Raw genomic sequence first — 22,419 nt, 5'->3', positions numbered from 1 at the left:
GATCAATGTGATGTTTGTGAGTGCACTAAAAGAGAATTCGAAAAGAACTCGTGATAAAACTTCATGAAAAGCTTCTCCTCAGTGGATGGAAGTGAATGATTTACTATTGTCATCATATCTTCTTTAGGATCATGTTGATTTTACATTTGAGGCGATGTAAAATCAGATGGTTTTGATCCTGTTTGTGTGATGTAAATACATAAAGACGTGAGATGTAGTCTGAAAAAGTCCTGCCAAAATCGACCTGACACCCAAGTATTTCAGGCTTTACAAGGCGACTCGCAGCCGCAGTCAGACACTGTATTTTAGCATGTTAATGCTACCTCTTAATTTAAAAAAAGTAGGAAAAATATTTACGTCTTTAAATAACATGAATCAAACACAGTGTGACACTGAAAGTAAGAGGCAACTAACTATTTAGCCCAACAACTCATGCATAATAATGCTGCAACATTTTGGTGCAGGTGTAGCAGCAGCTTTCAAATACTTAATGAGTGCATTAACCTGCCTGATGTTATTTAGCTCAAAAAATCCACAATAATAATCACAACAGTCCAAAATCAAAATAATAATTTTAATAATAATCAGCTGATTGCAGACAGCATGACTGCAGCAAAAAAAATGGCCAATTCTGATCTTGGCCGATTCCAATCACGTTACCTACGAAATATTAAAAAATATATACATATTCTCTCTTACATGCTTTAAAAGCAACAGCTTTCTCAGCCTTGCTTGGGGTTTCTTCATTAGATTGTACCAAGCGGCGCTTCAAAGCAGTAGCTGTGACTCACATATTTTATGAGCCTCCGCGGGTCACGTTATTAAAACTCCGGGCCTTCTGGGAGGCCCATCAGTCACATGCACCAGCACGTCTCCACCATATAAGGTTCTAATGGAACAATCTGGGAACCCATTAGACGATTACATGATTAGACTCTGACGGTATTGGAGTGTTTGTCATTTTTTTTTTGGTTTTGTTTTACATGATGGCAAATAAAGCCTAATGAGCTACACTGTGTACGGCGTGACGAGGTTAATAGAGTTTGTGGTCTGCTGTTAAAGAGAAACTCATTTACTCCAGACTGAGTCCCTCCCCTCTGAAACCTGTGTTGCACTAAGGTCTATGGGAGAGTGCCAGACGCTGGGCAGAGCAGGCGTGCAGCTGGTGATGTGATGCCACGTTGCCAGTTCACCCTGCTGAGATGCTTGGCCCTCCCTCTTATAGTACAGCTCCGCACTCAGTGCCAGATGTGCCAGGCGGACCACGGCAGAGGAATGCTCGGACCATGCTGGAGGATTTGGTGAAGGGTACTAGAGGATTCCGACCTGCCAGACGTTTGTCCTCTTTGACTTATTCGTTAGTTTGAGGCCACATATCAGCAATAGGTGATACATGGCTTTACATTCACTTTCATTTCCTTTCACACATTAATAACCTGCTGTATCACTGCTGCGGTGTATCCTCAGCTGGCTTTGATGGACAGTTTAGTGCTACAGAGGGCTAAACTAACTCTATTGTCTGAGGTTGTTGTAAACACACAATGGAAAAGGAGAACAAAAGAAGTGTGCAGGGCAAGGAGGAGTGGCAGGGAGGGAAAACAGGCAGAATCCATTCACTCTTAAAGGGCCCATATCATGGAAAACTGAATCTTCCTCAAAACATACAGTGTAGGAAGAATCATCTGTAAACTGTATCAAATATTCTTGTCTATGAACCTAAATAATTCCTTAAATATAAAGCAGAGATGGGAATCAGAACTAAATGTGGATCCAAAACAGAGTACTTGGAACAAAATACGCTAAGAAGCAAGTCCAGTAACAAATTCAAACATCTGGAGGGAATTCAGAAGGAAAGATATTTCCGAACACCATAAATGGTGTCGAAGATGGTCAAACACAACAGTTCATGTTGGAGAAACTGTGGAGTACAAATTGGAAACCATACCCACATATTTCGGCTGTGCCCTGAGTTACAGATATTTTGGAAAGAAGTCTTTGATGCTCTTAAGGAAGTGTTTCAGCCAAACATTCCACAATATCCTAGAGTAATACCGGATAAACTAGAGGGGAGATCTAAGAAAGACCTTCTAGGAATGTTACTAACAGCAGCTCTGAAATGTGTTACAATTAATTGGATGAATCCAGACCCTCCCACAGATAATTTATGGATCTAAGTTAAAAAAAATAGTGTCTCTGCATTCCATATATAGAAAATAGGCTGCAAAATCAGCTTGTGTTGAATTCACTGTTTCTGTGATATCAGGAAAACCTACGTTTTATATATACCCACCCCTTAATCCTACAGCAGTTTAGCCCCACCCATTCACACTGAAGTTATAAGGAGTGTTTCAGATTTGACTGCAAGGCACATTACAGGGTAGCCTGTCAGAACAGAGGTCATTTACATATAGATTCATATAAAAATACAAACGTTGTAAGTGGACCGCAGGAGACAAAAGCAAAATATATGAAAAATATAAAAACTTTTTTTCCCTCTGAGCCGTGAACCATTTGCTGCAGTAAACATGACGGCATGATGTGTAGAAATGTCTGTTTTTATGGTGAAAGCCTGTTGTTACTGTAATGAAACTCGTATTGCTGAATTGGTAACTTTAATGGTCATTTTGGACCATTTCTATTGGTCCATTCGTCATGAAACATTTACACAATGTAAAGTGCAGCTGGCGTTTTCAAATTGAGTAAATAAAAAATTAAAACATTACCAGTTTTGTGTACGACAGCGAAAATACAGTCGCATACGAAAGTTTGGGCGCCCTGTTTAAATTGTGTTGATTTTCTAAGTGAGAATAAGTTACACATCCTCTACAGAGAAAACACTTCTGTGCATTTTAATGCACAATTATTGTTTATTTGCAAAATTGAACATACTGGAAAAAAACACAATCTGTCCTGTGCAAAAGAATGGCACATTTTATATTTTATTTTTTTCCAGTTGTTAAACTGAAATAAATATAAATTGTACACAGCAATTTGCCATATCAAAACAAACGCCATATGTAGTATTTGGTTGGATTTACTTATTTTGACTTAGAAAATCAACAAAACGTAATTTAACTGGGGGTGTTCAAGTTTTTGGATATGGCTGTGTTATTGCATGACCACTCAAAGTGAAGCACTCTGAAAGTCCTCTGTGGGTTGCCAAATCTCTCTGTTTTAATGTTACAGCCGAAGTTAAATGTAAGATATTTGCTATAAACCCATCCAGTGGTTTCTAAGCTTTAAAAATCTCTTTGTTCTTTCCTTCTGTATTTTTTCTATCGTAGTGTTTTCTTTTGTTCCTGCCAGCTCTCACTCTTCGCCCCTCACCCAGCTTCTCTGTGCTGCTCATAAAGCATGTGTCTGCCTCTCCCCTCCGTCTCCTCCAGCTCGTTAATTAAGTCATTAAGGAGACTGCAGCTACCAACGCGTCTGGGCGCTAAGAGTTATAAAACTCATATCTCAGCATCACACCCAGGACCGAGCTCATAAGCACCCTAACACGTTCTCACGCACACGCCGGGCTGCTGCTGACAGCCCGACGATAAATCACCAGCTCTCAAACCTCCACAGACCATCAGCTCTTCCACAAACTACTGCGGCAGATGAAATGAATATCGAGTGACTGAATTCAATCTGACATTCAGAAATGTTTTGAATCTTGGGGAGCGTTTCATAAGGACATTAATCTGACATGAGCGTTCAAGTGGTGCACTGTGAGTAGTGGAGTAGGGCTACTTTAATATTTCTAGGCATAATCATTGATTATGACCGTGGAGTAAAGAACTCTTCAGATGTGCAACCCCAGCCCGATTGAGGCTAAAGCAGGTTACCTCTGATTGCAGCACAGCACAGATATAAATAAAGAATGCTGTAGCCTTCATGACTGGGAAAATGATTGATTTTAGATGCTGATATTAAATTTCACCTCTATGATTTAAGTGTTAATGTGAACTGCTGGGAGATGGAGCTTGCAGGTGTTTCCCTTAAAGGCAAATGTGGTTGTTATTTTAGTGCTGATTAAACATGCAAGGACAGCACTACATTCAGTATGTGCACCACTAGCTTATGGAAGTAAAGATCTCAAGACCATAAAGATGCAGTCTCGGTCTGGGTTTGGTCCAAGGCAACTATCTCCATGGAATTTTCCAGAAAGTAATGTTGCTAAAGTAGAATCATCACTAATATTGTTCTGCCAGCACATCTAAAGACAGCTTTAGTCTTTATGAACTCTAACTACTATATACTTTATTCAAAATGATGCTGTTACAAAAAAATACAAATAGTGAAGGAAAAGCTCGGCTAATGTAACACAGAAAAGATCTATAAGAAAGAAATGAAACCTCAGTATATGTCTGCTGTTTCGCCACACGTATAAGAAGTATTTTTGCATTGTTGGTATTTGTTCCTCTGTATAACTGTAAAATACAATTTAAGAGCAAAGGACATTATACAGAAATGTAATTGTTAATAAATAGAAAAAATACATAGGTAGTTTAGATTGGAATGAGTTATGATGTATTCTAGGCATCCACATCACCAACGGCACAACAGACCACACTGATTTTTATGTGGCCATTAACCTCTTATGCTCGTGGGTATATTTTGGTTTTTCCATCTGAATTCACATGCCCAAATCATAAGGCAAATTATTCAGTAACTGCATACAATAAATGTACATTTTTGTTTTTTTTTTGTTGGTAAAAGCTCCCCTCAAATTAACAGAACGTGTTTTATGATCATAAACATATTGCTATAAGCTTACAATTCACTGCTGAAAGCCAAAAATCTTAGACGCTCTTTGTATTATTTTATGAAAATAATTTTTACAGAGCAGATCACTGAAGAGATGCCATCTGTTTATAGTTTATAGCCCAGATTTGTGGAAAAATGGGTCGACTTTCAGTAGAACAAAAAAAATTCAGTTCAGCTTCTTTTATTATAAGGGTTTAAAATTACATCACCCATCTATTTGACTGGGAAGAAGACAGTTACAGCCTCATACGACCCCCACCTTTAGAATGTAGCTTATGAAATATGAAAGTTATGCGTTTTGGAACCACCGGTGGTCTCAAGGAGTTAAAAAGGCTAAAAGAGCAAAGATGCCTCAGAAAGAAATCATGTGTGGGGGCATTTAAAATTTTTGGACGGTAAGAAAAATGCTCATTGCAAAATATGCAATAGGAGACTGTAAAACCACAGATGTACCACAAGTTTGATTAATCATCTCATAAAAGTGTGGTGATATTTATCCGAATGCTGGCATACATCCAAAGCACACTGCATCCAGCTCAGCTACATCACGTAACCTCTTCAGGCGAGAAAATGACTTTTATCTTACTTTCTTTTTTAATTTTTGTAACTGACATTTTATTTCCACACAAAGTCAGGATCACAGGTACAATTACCCTGAACATACATGCTCATAGTTACCAATGAACATGATAGAATAAAGGGAAAAAAATATATATATATTTGCCAAAACTTGTACAGAATCGTTTTGAGGTCCTTCCCATCTTAGTTGCTGCTCTAGTCTAGATTACAGCTTAATGTTGCATTAATTAAGAATCACTAGAACAGTACTTTGGCAAGTATCGCTGTCTGTCCGAGAGGGCGGGGCATCTCACCTGAGTGATGAGGCTTTTGAGCTCAGTCCGCTCCACTTCCCAGGAGGCTTTGGCTCGGGCAAACTGCTGTGTGAGCTCCTGAGAGCTTTGCCGCTCTTCTCGCAGTTCGGCGTTCAGATCCTGCAGAGCCACTTTCAGGTCTGACAAAGTGGTACTGAAACCGCTGGACTGCTGGGGGTGGAACAGTGAGGTTTATCACACACGTTTAGTGTAAAACTGTATTTTTACCTCTAAAGCAGAGCTTAGCCTACCTGAAGGTGGATCTTCTCTGGAAGGCTGTGTTCTTTGGTCGCGGGGCTCCGTGGCTGCTCCTCGGCAGCCGCCATCTTGTTGTCGCCGTGGTGAGCGGAGAGGCCCTCTTCCTCCAGAAGCAGATGGAGGTCCTTAACGCTATTAATCTGAAAGGGGAACATGCATTTGTCGCATTTGAACTGGTACTGGCTCAGTAGTCTGGCTCAACATGTACACAGAAATCATTTATGTTTTCAGCTGCAGAGTTTGAAATTGAACAGCTATGGGCAAAAATACATCACAGATAAAAACAGATGCAGAATTTTGTCTGATTAACAACTTCAGGTAAGTGATAATTTAAGAACGAGTATGTAGAAGCTTCCTTTACTCGTTAGCTACATTAGCCTTGTAGCTCCAGGGCAAAAGTAAAAAAGCAAACTTTGGACCAGACATGTTTTTAGTGACCTTTGGGATTAGGTGGACATTTTGCACATTTGGCCAAACCATCATTAAGTCCCAGGTAACACAGTGTAAAAATTACAAATGTGTGTGTAATTAAAAATATTGTAATATAAAAAATCCACCATTGTTCAAGTGAAAACAACAATGATAAAAACGGCTTAAAACCAGCTGAGCAGACATCTCTGAGAACTGTCTGGCCTAATATTCTGAAGTGAATGTGTAATTTACACTGATCAGGCATAACATTCTGACCACCTCCTTGTTTCTACGCTCATTGTCCATTTTATCAGCTCCACTTACTATATAGGTGCACTTTGTAGTTCTACAGTTACAGACTGTAGTCCATCTGTTTCTCTGATACTTTGTTAGCCCCCTTTTACCCTGTTCTTCAGTGGTCAGGACCCCCATGGACCCTCACAGAGCAGGTACTATTTGGGTGGTGGGTCATTCTCAGCACTGCAGTAACACTGACGTGGTGGTGGTGTGTTAGTGTGTGTTGCGCTGGTCTGAGTAGATCAGACACAGCAGTGCTGCTGGAGTTTTTAAACACCTCAGTGTCGCTGCTGGACTGAGAATAGTCCACCAACCAAAAATATACAGTCAACAGCGTCCTGTGAGCAGCGTCCTGTGACCACTGATGAGGGACTAAAGGATGACCAACACAAACTGTGCTGACACACATGAGCTGCTGTCTCAGACTTTACATCTACAAGGTGGACCAACAAGGTAATAGAGTGGACAGTGAGTGGCCACAGTGTTTAAAAACTCCAGCAGCACTGCTGTGTCTGATCCACTCAGACCAGCACAACACACACTAACACACCACCACCATGTCAGTGTTACTGCAGTGCTGAGAATGATCAACCACCCTCTGTGAGGGTCCATGGGGTCCTGACCACTGAAGAACAGGGTAAAAGGGGGCTAACAAAGTATCAGAGAAACAGATGGACTACAGTCTGTAACTGTAGAACTACAAAGTGCACCTATATAGTAAGTGGAGCTGATAAAATGGACAATGAGCGTAGAAACAAGGAGGTGGTCATGATGTTATGGCTGATCGGTGTACACTGTACATGTATGTTGTGGCCCACGAGAGCAAGATTAACCCACTTAGAAAGAAAACAGATTTAGGTTCCCTGGGGCTTTAAGGCTGAGTGCCTGGATATGATGCACATTAAGAACTGCTTTGAGCTCTCCAGATGTTGGCTCCTGGCCACAGTCCTAAATGCAGTAACCACCTAGATCAGTTATGCCTCTGTACCTCCAGAACATCCTTGCCCTCGGTATCCAGCTTCTTGCCGAGCCTCCACTGCTTGAGGAGCCAGCGCAGCTTGAGGCTGACCAGTAGCAGGCTCTGCTTGAGCTGCTGGGACTCCTGCACCAGCAGGTTCCTCTCCTGGCTCCAGAACTTCTGCTGCAGCCGTGTCTGCAGGCTCACACTCTGCAGCTGGAAGTCCCGCCGTACAAGCGCCTTCTGGTGCTCCTCCTGCAGCTGATGAGATGGAGGGAAGGAAGAGAAGGAGAAGAGAGTGAAAGAAGGAGCGAGTGAGTCAATGCCTGTTAAATCCGCTGTGCCAGCAGCTGAACTGAGGTTAAAACGATGATGTTAACATCTGCTGCCAAGAGGTCGTGTTGCATGAACATGCGGAATTCGATGGGTCTGCATATTATTTTCATGTTCCGGTTGTGTAGTGTGTGTTTTTGTGGCTGCGTTTACAGAACGAACAGCTGTTATTTTCCCTACGAACGCTTGATTTTTACCAACATGCTCACAGGAAAGCTTGTGCTTTCAAGAAGTGCACCTGCACAGTTTGCTATGTTCACATTTTAGTTTGTCTGTGCCGTTTCGTTCCCAGGCCTGATGTTTCTGATGACTGGTTTGCTAGTTCTGTCGCAGTCAGAGCGAGTCACTTTAAAGGAGCAGTTCAACAAATCGAATGAAGCATAGGTGATTGAGAGATGGTGCGATACAACTTTTTCTTTTCCAATATCGGCAACTAAATAAAAAAAATCCAATATCATATAATGTTTAAATTGTATGTGCCATGCTCAAACATGAACTGGGAGAATCTGCCTTTAGTTCCAGAGCACCAGTGAGCTGGAACTCACTACAGGAAACACTACAGCTCAGCTCGCTGGGTCACTCAGACATTTTAAACTGTTCAGGGTCAGAAGCCAGCTCGCTCCCGCCATGATACGGTGTCAGAAACCGCATTAGCATGCAACATGGCTTGATTCGTGTGTGATGATTTAAGCCTTGGGTTCACTACACGACTGTCAGTCTGAACAGATTATAAAAGACTGGGCGTCTCACAGTATCAGACTGGTTTTTGTAGAATTTTTGGGTGACTGAAATATTGGGGATCCACACTGAACGATTAGGGATCACACACTACTCAACTTTTCAGCTGCTGCTGAACTGAACGGAGCTCACTGAACTTGCGCAAACTCTCACAAACTCTTGTGTTTTCCCGTTACTAGAAGACCCAAATAAACAAACATGAACTGGTGCTGCTGTTTTCTCTGCCGTTTGTGTTGATACAGTGAAGAAGCAGCAGGTAAACATGTTTCAGTGAGAGTCATGGATTTATTTGTGATCAGTTGGTATTTTTAGTGTTTTAAATGTACATAAACTCGATTGTGCCTTAAACTCAGCTCATTAAAAAGCTTCGCTCCACACGTGAGAGAATTTTCACCATTTTTTTTCTCATTTTGTGCTCTCTGTTTTCATTGGCTGTTGCAGGAATCCATTCAGATTGAGTCGCTGACCAGGTTACACTAGATTACACTCAGAGTTGGGTTGAAATAAATCAAACGTTTATTAAACTCAGACCGGTCTGAAACGCGATCTGGAGGCAGTAAATCTGAGTCTGCGCCCCTCACACACGACTCGACTCTCTCTCCAGCTGTCAACTCTGACTGACCCAAACATTTGCAGACTAGAGCCGACCAGCCCAGACTGAGACTGGGAATCGGGGCTAAAACTGGGGTAAAGGTCGTGTAGTGTAACCACAGCTTTAGGTACACAGTTAGCTCAAAGCTAACTGATGAGCTACAAGCTTCCCTCCTTGTTAGCTACAAAGAAGCAAACTTCAGACAGCAGAAACGTCTTGGCTGATGAATTACATCTGAGGTACTGAGTAAATGACAGATTAGATTTTTTGCCAAACTGCTGTTACTTTAACGCGTTACCTGAGTGAGTTTCTGGGAGCAGCTGTGTGTGTGGTCACGGCGAGCCTGTCTCTCCAGGGCCAGCTCCTCCTGGGCTTTCTCAGCCTTCTCCTTCACCAAGGACAGCTGGGCCTGCAGCTCCCAAACCTGCTCCCCCAGCAACACAGGGACACACGACGTGGGTCAGACTGCATGCTCTTTATTTTAGACACAGCCATGTAAGAGAATTCACACTTAAACATAGTTTACTAAAGGTTCTATTCCCTTTAGACTACAGCCCTTAATTATGAAAGCCTGTTTCTGCCACTGAAAAAGAACAGCCGTTTAGTCCATTATAAAGAGAAATTTACATAATTATGACTATGTATCTCAAAATTGACCTCCTGTCTCAGAATAATGAGATACTATGTCATAATTATGACTTATAACCTCATAACTGTCACTTGCTGTCTTATAATAATGAGATTCTGTCTCATAAATATGACTAGGTGTCTCATTATTATGACCTGCTGTCATAATAATGAGATCCTGTCTCATAATTCTGATTAAATATTTCATAATTATGATGAAGAACCTTATAACAAGATCTCATAATATCGAAAAGGTTTCTCATAATTTTGACTTGCAATCTCAATTATGACTTATAATCTCATAATTATGAAAGTATATGATCATTACGACTTAGCACTTCTAATTGACTTACTAAGGCATAAATGACTAACTATGACTTAGTATCTCATCATTCTGACGTAAGTATCTTATTAAGATACTGTCTCATAAATATGACTTGGTATCTCATAATTATGATTTATTATCTCATAATACTGAGATCCTGTCTCATAATTACAATTAAATATCTCATATTTATGATTAGTATCTCATAACAAGGAGATCTCATAATATGGAAAAGCTTTCATAATTTTAACTTACTGTGTCACAAATGACTTACTATAACTTAGTATCTCATAATTCTGACTTAGTATCTCGTATTAATGAGATAATTAAGAAAATGTTCCCATTGTTATGAGTTAGTAAGATCTTTATGAGAAACTTTCTCATGATGACATTATTTATTTACTTTTTTTTCATGCTTTGGAAATAGGCTTCCATACATAATGTCCGATTGTGCCACCACAGACAATCCATAGCATCCAAGGCACACATGACTGCATTTAATCTGCTGGTGTCATAGAAAGATGAGCTTCAACCGTTTCCATTTCCTCCTCCAGTGGCCCCGAGGCCACCGACGCTGCACACTGCACGCAGCCTCCATGTAATTCAAAGCACAAGACTAGTGATTATGACCTCGAGACTGTAATTATCTCTCTTTACTAAAAATCTTATTTGCAAGCCAATTAAATAGAGACTATGAAATTGAGTGGGACATTGACAGGGGTGTGTGTGTGTGTGTGTGTGTGTGTGTGTGTGTGTGTGTGGATTTGGGTTCTTTGAATTTATTGGAATGCTCACTTTTTAGTCTATTTGCCTCAAAGCTTTACCAGAAGAGAATAAGCAGGAATGTGTCCAGCTCGTTTTCTAACTGTAAACTGAAACCCCTCAATGGTGGAACGCCTCAAAGCATAGCAGTGATTTTCAGCAGCAGTTTAGAAGCCCCCATGAGTTCCCACTAAACCCTCCACCAGACTCCCACAGAGAGTTAGTGATGCTTGTTCTCCGAGGCACAGAACACCTCTCTCTCTCTCTCTCTCTCTCTCTCTCTCTCTCTCTCTCTCTCTCTTCAGCTTTCCTGCTCAAGGCTCTGTCTGTTTTTGAACCCAATACTCAATGTTTTTGCAGAAGAATGGCTGTATTTTCATTTTTTATCTCCTTATATTTCATCCTGCTTAACACGACAGTAATAATGACGCTGTACTCAATAAGGCAGATTGTTTACATTATACTGTGTGTTAACCTGAGCTCTGTCACACTTTCTGCCAGGAAAGAAAAGCCTGTTTGTGTCATCCACTGACGACTAACCCACATTTGCTCCACTGAGCTGCCCCAGACGTTACTAGGCCAACACAGATTTGGTTGAACAGTTTTAGAAGTAGGTAATATGTCAATACAAGGGCTGATATGAAAATAGTGTATGACATGCCAATTTTAGGGGGCTAATAATTCTGTTAACGTATAATATCAACTGATATAATTTTCTGTTTTAATGGAATATTCCTGTAGTTTTAGTGAAACGGTCCTTTACTGACTGATATGATTGTCAGTTCTCAATTATCACAATTATTAGCTCAAATCATGTGGAGCTACACGTTATCCTTTCTGGAGGTTGCAAGATCGAATCCTGGTGAAAGCCACAGCCGAAAACAACACCTTCATGACCAGCAGGGTCTTTTTTGTATTTTTACATCAGAAATGAAAAAATATTTTAAATTACACTACAAGTTGGGATCTGAATGGTTCCTGTGAGGCTAAATGAGATCCCTGACATTTTCTGATTCATGCTGTTTAGACTAGAGGTGGGGAATTCCAGAGCTGGAGGGCCGGATTACTGCACAGTTTGGTGATTTTCCTACTCAAGCACACCTGATTCAACTCATCGGCTAATTAGCAGGTTTAGTTGGTGTGCTATAGCAGGGAAATCACCACACTGTGGAGTCCGGCCCTCGGTTCCCGCCCATGGTTTAGACAGTGGCATTTTAATACAAGTCTTTTCACGAAAGGGGAAATTGTGCATAATTAAATCATTAAAATATACACACAGTCGTTTAGAGTGGCTTAAAATACGAATTTCTCCATGATGCAGAACTTATGATTCAGAATTGTTCACAGTGGTGGTGATAAGAATCAGACGTCTGAAGAGTTTAGTGCCTCTAAAACCTCCATCACAGAACATAATTATATGATATAGTTAATATGAACATGATGCCTGAGACATTTTACAATAGTTGTGAGATTAAGTTTTGGCCTAAACAATCTTTGCAGAATCAATTCATGGTGAAGGGGGACATGCAGGGTCTTGTGAGGCAAAATAGTCCCCAAAGAAAACTTACGACTATTTTATAATTATCAACATTACATATAAAACCCAGAAGACAGTGTGAGGTCACCGTTTGTTTTGAAATAGTGAATAAATGGCTTTATCTGCACTGCGGACATTGCAATCCCTGGTTCCTATCACCACCACGGTAAAGAGCCGAGAAACTTCTCTCGAATTAGACTCGCATTAAACTACTCTGTACAACTTTGTTTACATGCTTCATGATTAAATTAGGCAGAAATTTTGAACAATTAAAGGCGAGTTTGGTTTGTTACAATCACCACACACCATGTATCAAAAGGGAACAGAAGCAAGAGACCCTTCCTTCTCACGTTTAAAGGGGTCTTGTCATTTAAATGGGTGGAGTGACTCATTCAGCATGATGAACAAGCAAACAGCACATCTAAGCCTGAGTGTGTTTGGTCCCTTAATCCTATTCCCAGGTTCTGCATTCTGGGAAGAGAAAGGAAAGGAGCTGTGTGTTGATCTTAGAGTAAGCAAAACAGTTACAGCACCACTTATGGTAAGTTGCTTTCTGTCTCTGGCAAAAACACAAAACCAATATTCCATAAACAAATATATACATACTGACAGCCTGATAAACCTATTTCCACTTTATTACCACTTGTAACTTTATTACATTACATTTCTGTAAAATTCCAACAAACATGGGGTAAAAGTTAAATAAAAACACACGATGGGACCTGCAGTTTCACTGGATTTGTCATGACAGCCTAACATGTACTTTTACCAGCAGTTATAAGCAGTAAGTAGTTCATAAATAAAAACGATTTAGACTAGCCGAAGTGTGAAAGTGGCTAATTACAAACAAACTATCATTAAAATAGAATAAATATTATTAGCTATGTAAGCCTTCAAAAGTAAATTCTTATTTTCTTTCATCTTTTTTATTTGTGTGTGTGTATAAGGCAAAATGTTCTAATAAAAACAACCTCCAGTACAATTCTGTCTTTTCTAAGGCCATGTCTACATGTATACAGATATCTTTTGAAAACAGCACTTTTGTTCACTGAAAACAGAGTTTTCTGAAAATGCTCTCCAGGGCAGAGATTCTGTGTTTTTCGTGTGGACGAGCAAAAGCTTTTTGAAAATGCAGACGTCAGCCACCCCACGGCAAGCAGTAGCTTTTATTCTGCTTTTTGAGCCTTTATTTTCCTTCTAAAATTGGAGTTTGAATCTATGTGAAATATCGAATTGCGGTCTGACGGCCTGCTGCTTCGCATCTAATTTTCCGGGCTGGTTTTGCTCCCTATCGGGCTGTGTTTTCGAGTCTTTTTGCGATCTCGTGTGAGCATACAGATTTTCAGAAACGCTGCTGGGGTGAACAAAGATTTTTTTTGGAAACAGATGGGAATAAATAAATAATAAACATTTTTAAAAGGTGTAAATGTATGCTAACAACATATTGACTACTCAGTCCTTGTTTTACATGATTGATGTTTTAATTGTGTTGAAATTGGTAGTTAAATGGTGAAAATATGAAAAATGTGGTTGGTACGGTGTAGTGGGTAACACTCTGCCTTCTACACTGTAGACTGGGGTTCAATCCCCCTGGGTAAACACCCTACACTATACCAGTAAGAGTCCTTGGGCAAGACTCCCAACACCACCTTCACCTACCTGTGTAAAATGATCACATTGTAAGTCACTCTGGATAAGATTGTCTGCCAAATGTTGTAAATGTAAAATAATCATGATTAATCACTTTCTTTTGTGCAGTCAATTTGGCTTATATCCCCAAATTTGACCTTAAAGAAAGTTCATTTTGCTATAGCTATGTGAGTGGACGAAACATGCTTTATCAGAGTGTATTTATTGCTTAATAATTCAATAACACTTTATTTTATGAATTGGTTTTGTCCAGTTTTGTCAGCTGAATTACTGATACTGGCGTTGTAAATGACACATCAGACTCAATGTACTTCAACGATAAACAAATGAATGGCATTGCAGTAGCTGGAACTGGCAAAATGTGTAAAGAAATGAGGGCTGTTAATAATTAATGGTGTTAGCACTTCATACACGCAGTAACTTTGACACTAATGATCCTGAACCTTATCTAAACAATCAAAATGCACTAAACGAATGTGGTCTGGCCAAAATGGCAGGTGGTTCAGTTTGCTGCTGGTTTTATGATGGTCCACAACAAACATGGGATTCAGCATCAGAGCATTGTTTCCTCCTCCTCCAGCAGCCTGTCAGCGCTGTCCGCCCAACCTGCCTGATTCTTGATAAACACTGCTATCATTCCTGGAGCACTAGCTGCTGCTTATAATGACAGACAAGCAATAAAAGATCATGGCATGTGTTTTTGGTCAAACTAACAAACCAATCATGAAGAAGAAAATATCAAGTAAGGTTTTTTAATTACAGCTTTGAGACTCATAAGAATTTCATACACAGAAACTCTCTGTTTTCGCTTTTTCTATTTTTATGGTGGCAAATGTGTAACAGAGTAACAGAGTGTGAAACCTGAAAACTTTCGGGCCAATAAACAAACCCCGCATGTGTAATTTGGTGCACTTTAGCTGTGCAGTGTGAAACTAACTAAACCATATGAAAAAGACAGAATGTCACAAAAAACTAAACTCTGGTGCAAATTTTAGTAAATTTTAGTAAACAAACTAGGTGTGAAAACCTTATTTATAAATCAGCACTGATACTGTTACATCTGAGCCAAATGTGTGATAATTAACCGAGAGCTGCCGGATTCTGACCATTATAACTGCATTGCCTTGTGTTGTTTTACATGGAGGCTTTGTTTTAACTGTGGGTGTGTTTCTGAGCGCTCACCAGTGCAGCGCTGGCCTCTGTCGAATCTGCCACCTGCTCCTTGTTGCTGTCTTTATGGCTGTTGTTCTCCTCCTCAGCTTTGTCCAGGTACACCTCGTGACCTTTGATCTCTGGATGGTCCCTAATGTTGGGCTGTTGCATGCATGCATGGGCAAGTTAATGAAGGAAACAAAAGCAACCAAAACCAAACAATAAAAGAGAGAATGGAATACAGGACAGTAGGGGAATGAAGGGGGCCGTAGGGACGGGAGCAGGTCAGGTGGTGGAATGTGGATGGTCAAACACAGGACAGGAAGACGGGACAAGGAGAGGGAGGGTGTTCGAAAAGCGACCACAAATCACCAAATGTAAAATGACAAAACCAAAATTTATACCAAAAAAAAATGCTCGAGACAAAAGACGACTCACAAGACAATGAAAAGTATGTAAAGGAAAAACAGCTTGGTCACTGTGGCGGGAGACAGAGTGGCGAACAGAACCAAAACGGCCATGAGGAGAACCAGCACCGGCTGTGGTGGGACGGAGTGTGGGAGAGGGACACAAAAGAATCAAAAAGAGAGGGAGAGGAGGAGAAACAGGGACAGACGGGGTGCAGAGACCACAGGTCATGGTGCCCATGCAGGGAGAGGGGAGAAAAAAATGGAGGAGAGAGGGAGGGAGGAGAGAGTGGTCTGGATTGGGATTTTAAGTTTTGGACCTCTAATGGAGTCTGTGCCTAAACACAGCATCACCTAATAAACCTTTCCACCTTTTCATTTCACACAGGAATATTCCCGTAGACTTCCGTTACCCAGTGGTGTAGTCGGGCACATTCACTGACGTTCTCACCAGGCTATTTATACACAGTGACCTCTAAAGATGGGTTTTAAGTTCATACACTTCTATTTTTATTCTTATGCCGGCCTCACGCCAAACGACTTTTCAAGCGATTTCACTGTCGCAGACAAATTTATAATGTTGGAATAAAATCACGAGAGTCTTGCTAGAGTTGAGTCGCGCTCGCGTCATCTCGATCACTCAGTGTGAGGTGGTCAGGATGACTGTGTTAAGTCTTTTTCTCGTCTTGACGCTGCGACAAAATCAACCGTGTTTAATATTATCGCAAGTTTTGAGTCTTGGTTCATGCAAATACTGACGAGAGAGAGAGAGAGAGAGAGAGAGAGAGAGAGAGAGAGAGAGAGAGAGTTCATGTGTGAGAGCCTGAAATCTCTGTAAAAACGTTTCCTTTTTTTCTGTTTTCTGTTACACTGGTTTCTTATTTGGTTTGTTTGTTTTTTATGGTTTAGTTCAACACTCAAATTGACAATGCTGAATCGCTGCATGTTGTGTTGATGTGTAAACCTTTATATCAAATTTAAAAGTAGCTGCACATTTACAGGTTAATTAAAACATTCTGGGTGATGATCTGCCAGAATATACAGTTCGACAGTAAACTGAGCCCCAGATCTTTACAGGCCCAGCCAGCGTTTCTTCCCATCTGTCCCAGTACAGAGTGGAAGGAAAAGGGTTTATCTGCTTGTAAACTCCCACCAGGTCCACGAAGGGGAATAACATCAGAAATCTAGTTGGGGTCTTGTAAACAGTGACGCTGCAGGATTTCCAGTCTTTGCAAAATCACAGTCTGCGACTAAAAACAGTGACGCTGTCTTTAGGTGTGAGAGGGTTTCAGACTTTAGTCTTTTAAAAGTCTTTTTAAAGTCTTTCAAAGTCTTCTAGTGTATGTTTAGCATAAGACGCCTCACAACTCAGAAAAGGAAAAACATCACACGCACATGACTGGTCAATTCCACGATTAGTAAAAAATTTTGATAATTTTTGTCCGTTGCTACAGATACCACCACAGGATACCGCCGTGTTTGTGCCTCCTGCAGTCTGTGACTGACATCTTGATGTGATCTCAGGTAAAAATAGACAAGTGGACCCTCATTCGTTTCATCATGTACAATACTGAAATCCAAACTCACGTCTGGTAAGAATGTGTGTAAATTTGAGCGTAATAGTTTAACAACCTGCTCTATTTGCCATAATAGCAGAACACGACGTCTTCCTCTCGGCCTTCTTTAATAAGGACATGTGAAGGACGTTTTCCTGAGTCTGACATCATTTTAAAGGAATTAAAAACACAAGCGCTGCTCACTGCTGCTCAACTCACTCTGACTGGACTCACGTGATGCTGGTCGTCATGGTAACGTCTACTCTAAGTGGTACTGCACGCATGCGCGTCATTTTGGATCTGATTACTCGTGAGCATGTAGACGAAGGGTTTCATCAGAGTGTTGAGTAGAGTGAGAATAAACCCCTCAGTCTTAATCTGTAATCGGAATGTGATCAATTGGATTTGATAAAATCTTTGCATGTAAACACAGACACTGTCACAAGAATCAAAAAAGAGGGAGAGGAAGCGTCTTAAACTTCTGACTTTATTCTCCATTATTTTGCGAGTTTGTTGACCGTGTGTGCCGCGCTGGCGTAGATTTATAGTGTACCTACGTTTTTTTTAGGACTACACCACTGCAGGCTTCCGTAGTTTATGGTGAGGATGGTGCCCGAGAGGCTTCTACTCAAAATGATTTTAGCTGTTCTACACAAGCAGCACAGCTAATGGAATGGTTGCTAACATGCAATGGTCAGCCACTGGTGTATACTTATGAATGCTGTGGGAACTGGGTCAAATGTGTTTGAAGTAATCAACATTTTTGATGCTTCATTTGTGCAGGGCAGCTTCAAACAAATCAAATGGTCAGTGGCATGCAAGGGGTAGGTGTTGGGCAGCTTTACTAAATAGGTATGACCTGATAAATGATGAATGTTACACTGTTTATTTTTTTTGTGGTATCTTATGGTTTAAGTTTAGGTGTGTTTTAGGTTTGATTATCATTTCACTTAATCTAAACAAACAGTGGCCCAAACTCATTAAAATGATTAACCGACCCATTGATTCAGCTCTTATGAGTATGAGTAGTGGCTGTTCCACAAATACAATCCTTAAAACTCTTCAAACAGATATTTGACCCATGACTGGTGGTGCTACACTAATGAAACCGAACTCCATTAGAGGCCAAAGTGCTGCTCTATAAAAGGTCTTTACGTGTAATAAGCATGCTTATTAGTTGGCAAGTTGGCAGGCCTTCTTAAACGAATGTGTTTGGACAGAGCAGTGTTAGTAAAACTTAGCAATGATTTAAAAAGCAAAGCAAAAAACAGAAACTTGTTGCCAAAGAAATGCAAACGGGATAAAAGAAAACCAACTAAAAAAGATAAAAGGAAGGATTAAAACCTAAGAGGCAGAGTAGATGAAGCGGCATTCTCACCTTAAGCTGAGCTGTGATCTGGTTGACCTGAGTATCTGCGGTGTCTGCAGACTGAACCAGTAAGGGCGTAGAGGACGCCCCCTCCACATGCTCCTTCTCAGGGGATTCCTCCAAAGCCTCGAGCCTCTGACTGAGCTTCTGCAGCTGGGCCTGTAGGCCCTGGAGTCTGGTCTGAAGGGCCTCCACCAGTGGCAGAGTCGAGCCCTGCACCTGGTTCTTCTCCAGGAACCCAGAGTCAGCAGGTTCTCCACCCGCGATTTTGCGGTAGATTGAGTCCGACGAGGCGGCCAGAAGGCAGTTGGAATCAGCTGACGTGAGGAGCTGGATGGCTGAGGTAACGAGCTGGGCCTGGTCACGGATGGCCAGGAGGTCCTTAATGCTGAGGCACTGAGAGGTGATGGCATGGTCGCCTCCTTCCACCTTCTCCTCTAGGGGGTGGCTTCCTTCACCTCCCACTGGGCCCTCGCGGTGTTCTGGGCTGGGTACACATTCAGCCGAATCTCCAGCCTCCGCGTCTGTTTCCATGGCTGGCCGGCCAGCACCGTGAGTGGAGGCCAGATCGCAGCGCTGAAGATTGGACAGCAAGACACGGTTCTCGTACTGGAGCTTCTTCACTTTGCCGCTCAGCTCTCCGATCTGTAGCCTGGCCGCCAGCAACTCCTCCGTGGACGTCTCATTCAGAGGCGCTTCTTCAGAAGCTGTCGCTCCAGGAATGATGGCAGGAGGAAGGATGGTGGAAGGTGACGACTCGATCTCCGCATCAGGAGGAAGTTCTGACTTGTAGCGGTTTAACTCGTTCATCAGCAGCTTGTTCTGTTCCTCCATCTCAATCAGCGAGCGCCTTAGAAGGTCCGCCTCTTCCTCCACAAACTGCAGGTGGCGCTGCAGCTCCATTACGTTCTCGGCCGACGCTGAGAGCAGCAGTTGCCCGGCCCCTCCGGTTACCGTCATGCCTCCGGGCGTCTCCTGGATCTTCATGTCATCCATTTCAGCCCGGAGGCCACGGTTCTCCACCTCAAGCTCCACGATGCGGCGGCTCAGCAGGTTGGCCTCCTCCTCGACCAGCTTCAGGTGGACTCTTACCTCGGCCTCACGGGTGTGGGGCGAGTCGGCCACCTCCTCCACTGTCAACGAGGCATCCACATCACCGTAGAGCGAGCGGTACTTGGCCAGCTCCTCCTTCATGGCCTCGTTGTCTTTTACCATCTTGGTGAGCTTCTTGCACATGAGTGCTGACTCCTCCTTGGCAAAGTGGAGCTGGCACTTCAGGTCTGAACTGTCCTCTGGAGGCTGTAGGCATCAGAGACAGAGGCTCATATATCAGTGACAGGAATAATGTGAACTGCAGTGTGTTTCGGGTAGAGATGGCACAACAGATTTTCTTTTCCGATACTGATGCGGAAAAGTTATGATCTGACACTGATGCTGAGGCATTTTTTTTTTAAACAACTAAGCTTAAAAATTAAGGCATTTTTAATCAAATTAAGTCAGAAGATGAACTTCTAGAAATATGCTATCATGCTCAAACTACTCAAACACTGCTACCCAACAGGAAGAAACGTACAGGTAGAGTGAGTGATGTTATTTCAGGCTAGATTCGTAACAGAACTAGATCAGACTCATTCTTTAGTATTTTCAAGAATTTCAGAGGGCCTAATGCTGATACCCTGGATTGGATCAGTGCCATCTCTTGTTTGAAGTATTGTTATATAAAACAGCAAATCTGGCTTTCGGTATTAACATCTAAACTTGTCTACAAATTTAAATGTTACTTAGCCTAAATTAGTAGTGTTCAATCCAGTCAATCAGAGACCCCCAGGCTGTCCACAGTTTTTGCTGGATTCCAGCTTTTAGCTTTGCTATATTCCAGCTTTTTCAGAATAGACCATTTTCACACTTCCGATTTCGTTAATGCAGAAGAGTAAACAGTAGCGTTAAATGGCTTCCGGTCGCGCTGTAAACAAAGGCTGACACTGCCTGAAATCATTGCTGCATTCCTAATGCACCAGTAATTCAACTGAACAGCCTCATTTGAGTTTCCACTCGATCAGGTTTAAAAATGTTCAACTTCAGCTGAAAAGCTCCGCTCGTCATGTGTCACTTTTAACGAGTTAGCCAATCAAAAAAGAGAGTAGAGTGAATACGGCTGTACAGCAGGACAGATTTACTCAGATCAGTGATTAAAAATGCTCCAAGACAAACATTCATTCACTGCTGTGTTTAAAATCCTGGAGATGCTCGTCACAGAGGTTTGATTTAAAACCCTGAGAAACTGACTCGTCTCCACTGCAGCTCGGTGATCAGTAACTGTACTGTAGAAATACGACGCTGTGTCTCTGAGCTGGTTGTGGTGTTCAGGGCACTCGCTAATGCTGCTAATGTTTACATGGGCTGAGTAGGAAAAAATAAACCTGCTGGACTTTTTCTCCAAAATAAAGCGCAGTGAGAGCAGCTCTGTTTAGGGATGTGTGATGTGGTCTTGAACATAGAGATCTACTCGGCTCCTTCTCTGCTTTGCAAAACCCGTCTCAGGCTGATTCCTCACAGTTCCGACATACAACACTCAATACATTCTGCTGTCTAAATGCAGCTGCTTTGACACGGAGATACGCTTTCAGACGTGGGACGCGTGGCTCCGTTGTCTGCCACAGCATACCATGTTTACCTTCATACAGAGTCCAACTGTTTTAAAGTTTTGCGTGACGTGTTTGAGCCGCGTCAGACTAGCCTTTCTGCTCATGTTAGAGGAACTACCAGACACTCAAACTGCTCTTCTATTAACTGCGCTGAGGCCGAAGGACAATTTTTGAGGGATGCTGAAACTCGGCGACCCCCTACTGCCGCTCTGTTAAACAGTGCAGGCAGACGTTCGATAACGCTACTGTTTACAGCCGGATGTGACGACGCAGTGACTGTGAAAAAGGTCCATTCAGATTGCTTGAAACATCTGGGGCTCCCTGAGGACGACTGAGACACAATGACTTGGACTGCATAGTGAGTACAGCAGATCTGTCTCACTCCAGGCCTAGAACACCACAGTCCAGCACAGTTTGAAGAACTTCGTTATACTCACCAAGTTGCAGCAGCTGTACGCAAGTTCAAACAGAGGCTAATTACTATGATGTGTTTACTTAATTTTGGTTTATGCATTACTAAATCAAAACAGAACTAACAGGATGAAACCAGAGAGATGAAACAAAGAAGACCAAAAGCATGAACTGAATTTTTTGGTTGACCTGAGCTGAAAACACTAAATGATATATGCTGTTTTTATTTATAGCTCTAATCATGACCCTGGTTTTAACGTCAAACATGAAGCTAAAATCCACAGATCCACAGCTCCAGATGCAGCTGCTATGCCAGTTAGTCAGAAGCATTCGCAACAAAATAGTAAAGAATTTAAAAACAATGGCCAAACGTTTTCACTTTTATTCAGTCTAACTTAAGTACACATCATTCTCTTTTATACAGGATTTTTTTTTTCAAGGAATGGAAAAGATCCGCGCAGCTGCTGTAGCAGCAGGTTTAGAAATTGGTTCTGAATAAGTTACTATTGTGTTAAAGTGACATACACATTAGTTGTAACTAGCTGAGACACGGCTTAGATAGTCTGAAGCTGAAGACTTAGAAAAGACTTTACACACAAACTTCAGTACAAACTTACACAAAACTGGTGCAACCAGTCCAGGTAACCTCTGACTGGGATCAGGTACGTTTGAACAGGCAGACCCTTTTAGTATGCTGTGCTTGAACATTTCCATGTACAAAATATGTTGTTTATCTATATAAACAGTGAAATTCATAAATGCATTTT

General features: G+C 41.6%; 1 protein-coding gene across 2 annotated transcripts in view; it reads right to left on the bottom strand.

Moving 5' to 3' along the window:
* The window catches only part of soga1 (suppressor of glucose, autophagy associated 1), a 91,361-nt gene that overhangs the window by 9,077 nt on the left and 59,865 nt on the right, over positions 1-22,419 (bottom strand). The window contains exons 5-10 of one of the 2 annotated variants that reach the window (XM_036591419.1): positions 18,606-19,895; positions 15,295-15,426; positions 9,510-9,635; positions 7,579-7,809; positions 5,876-6,022; positions 5,625-5,795 (exon numbers count right to left, since the gene is read on the bottom strand). In XM_036591419.1, coding sequence (XP_036447312.1) covers positions 5,625-5,795; positions 5,876-6,022; positions 7,579-7,809; positions 9,510-9,635; positions 15,295-15,426; positions 18,606-19,895 — 2,097 coding nt within the window. The remainder of the gene's footprint in view (positions 1-5,624; positions 5,796-5,875; positions 6,023-7,578; positions 7,810-9,509; positions 9,636-15,294; positions 15,427-18,605; positions 19,896-22,419) is intronic. The other variant, XM_036591420.1, reaches the window with a different exon arrangement.

The sequence above is a fragment of the Colossoma macropomum genome, unplaced genomic scaffold (genome assembly GCF_904425465.1).
Source record: "Colossoma macropomum unplaced genomic scaffold, Colossoma_macropomum, whole genome shotgun sequence".
Lineage (NCBI taxonomy): Eukaryota > Metazoa > Chordata > Actinopteri > Characiformes > Serrasalmidae > Colossoma > Colossoma macropomum.
This window is presented reverse-complemented; position numbering and strand designations above follow the sequence as displayed.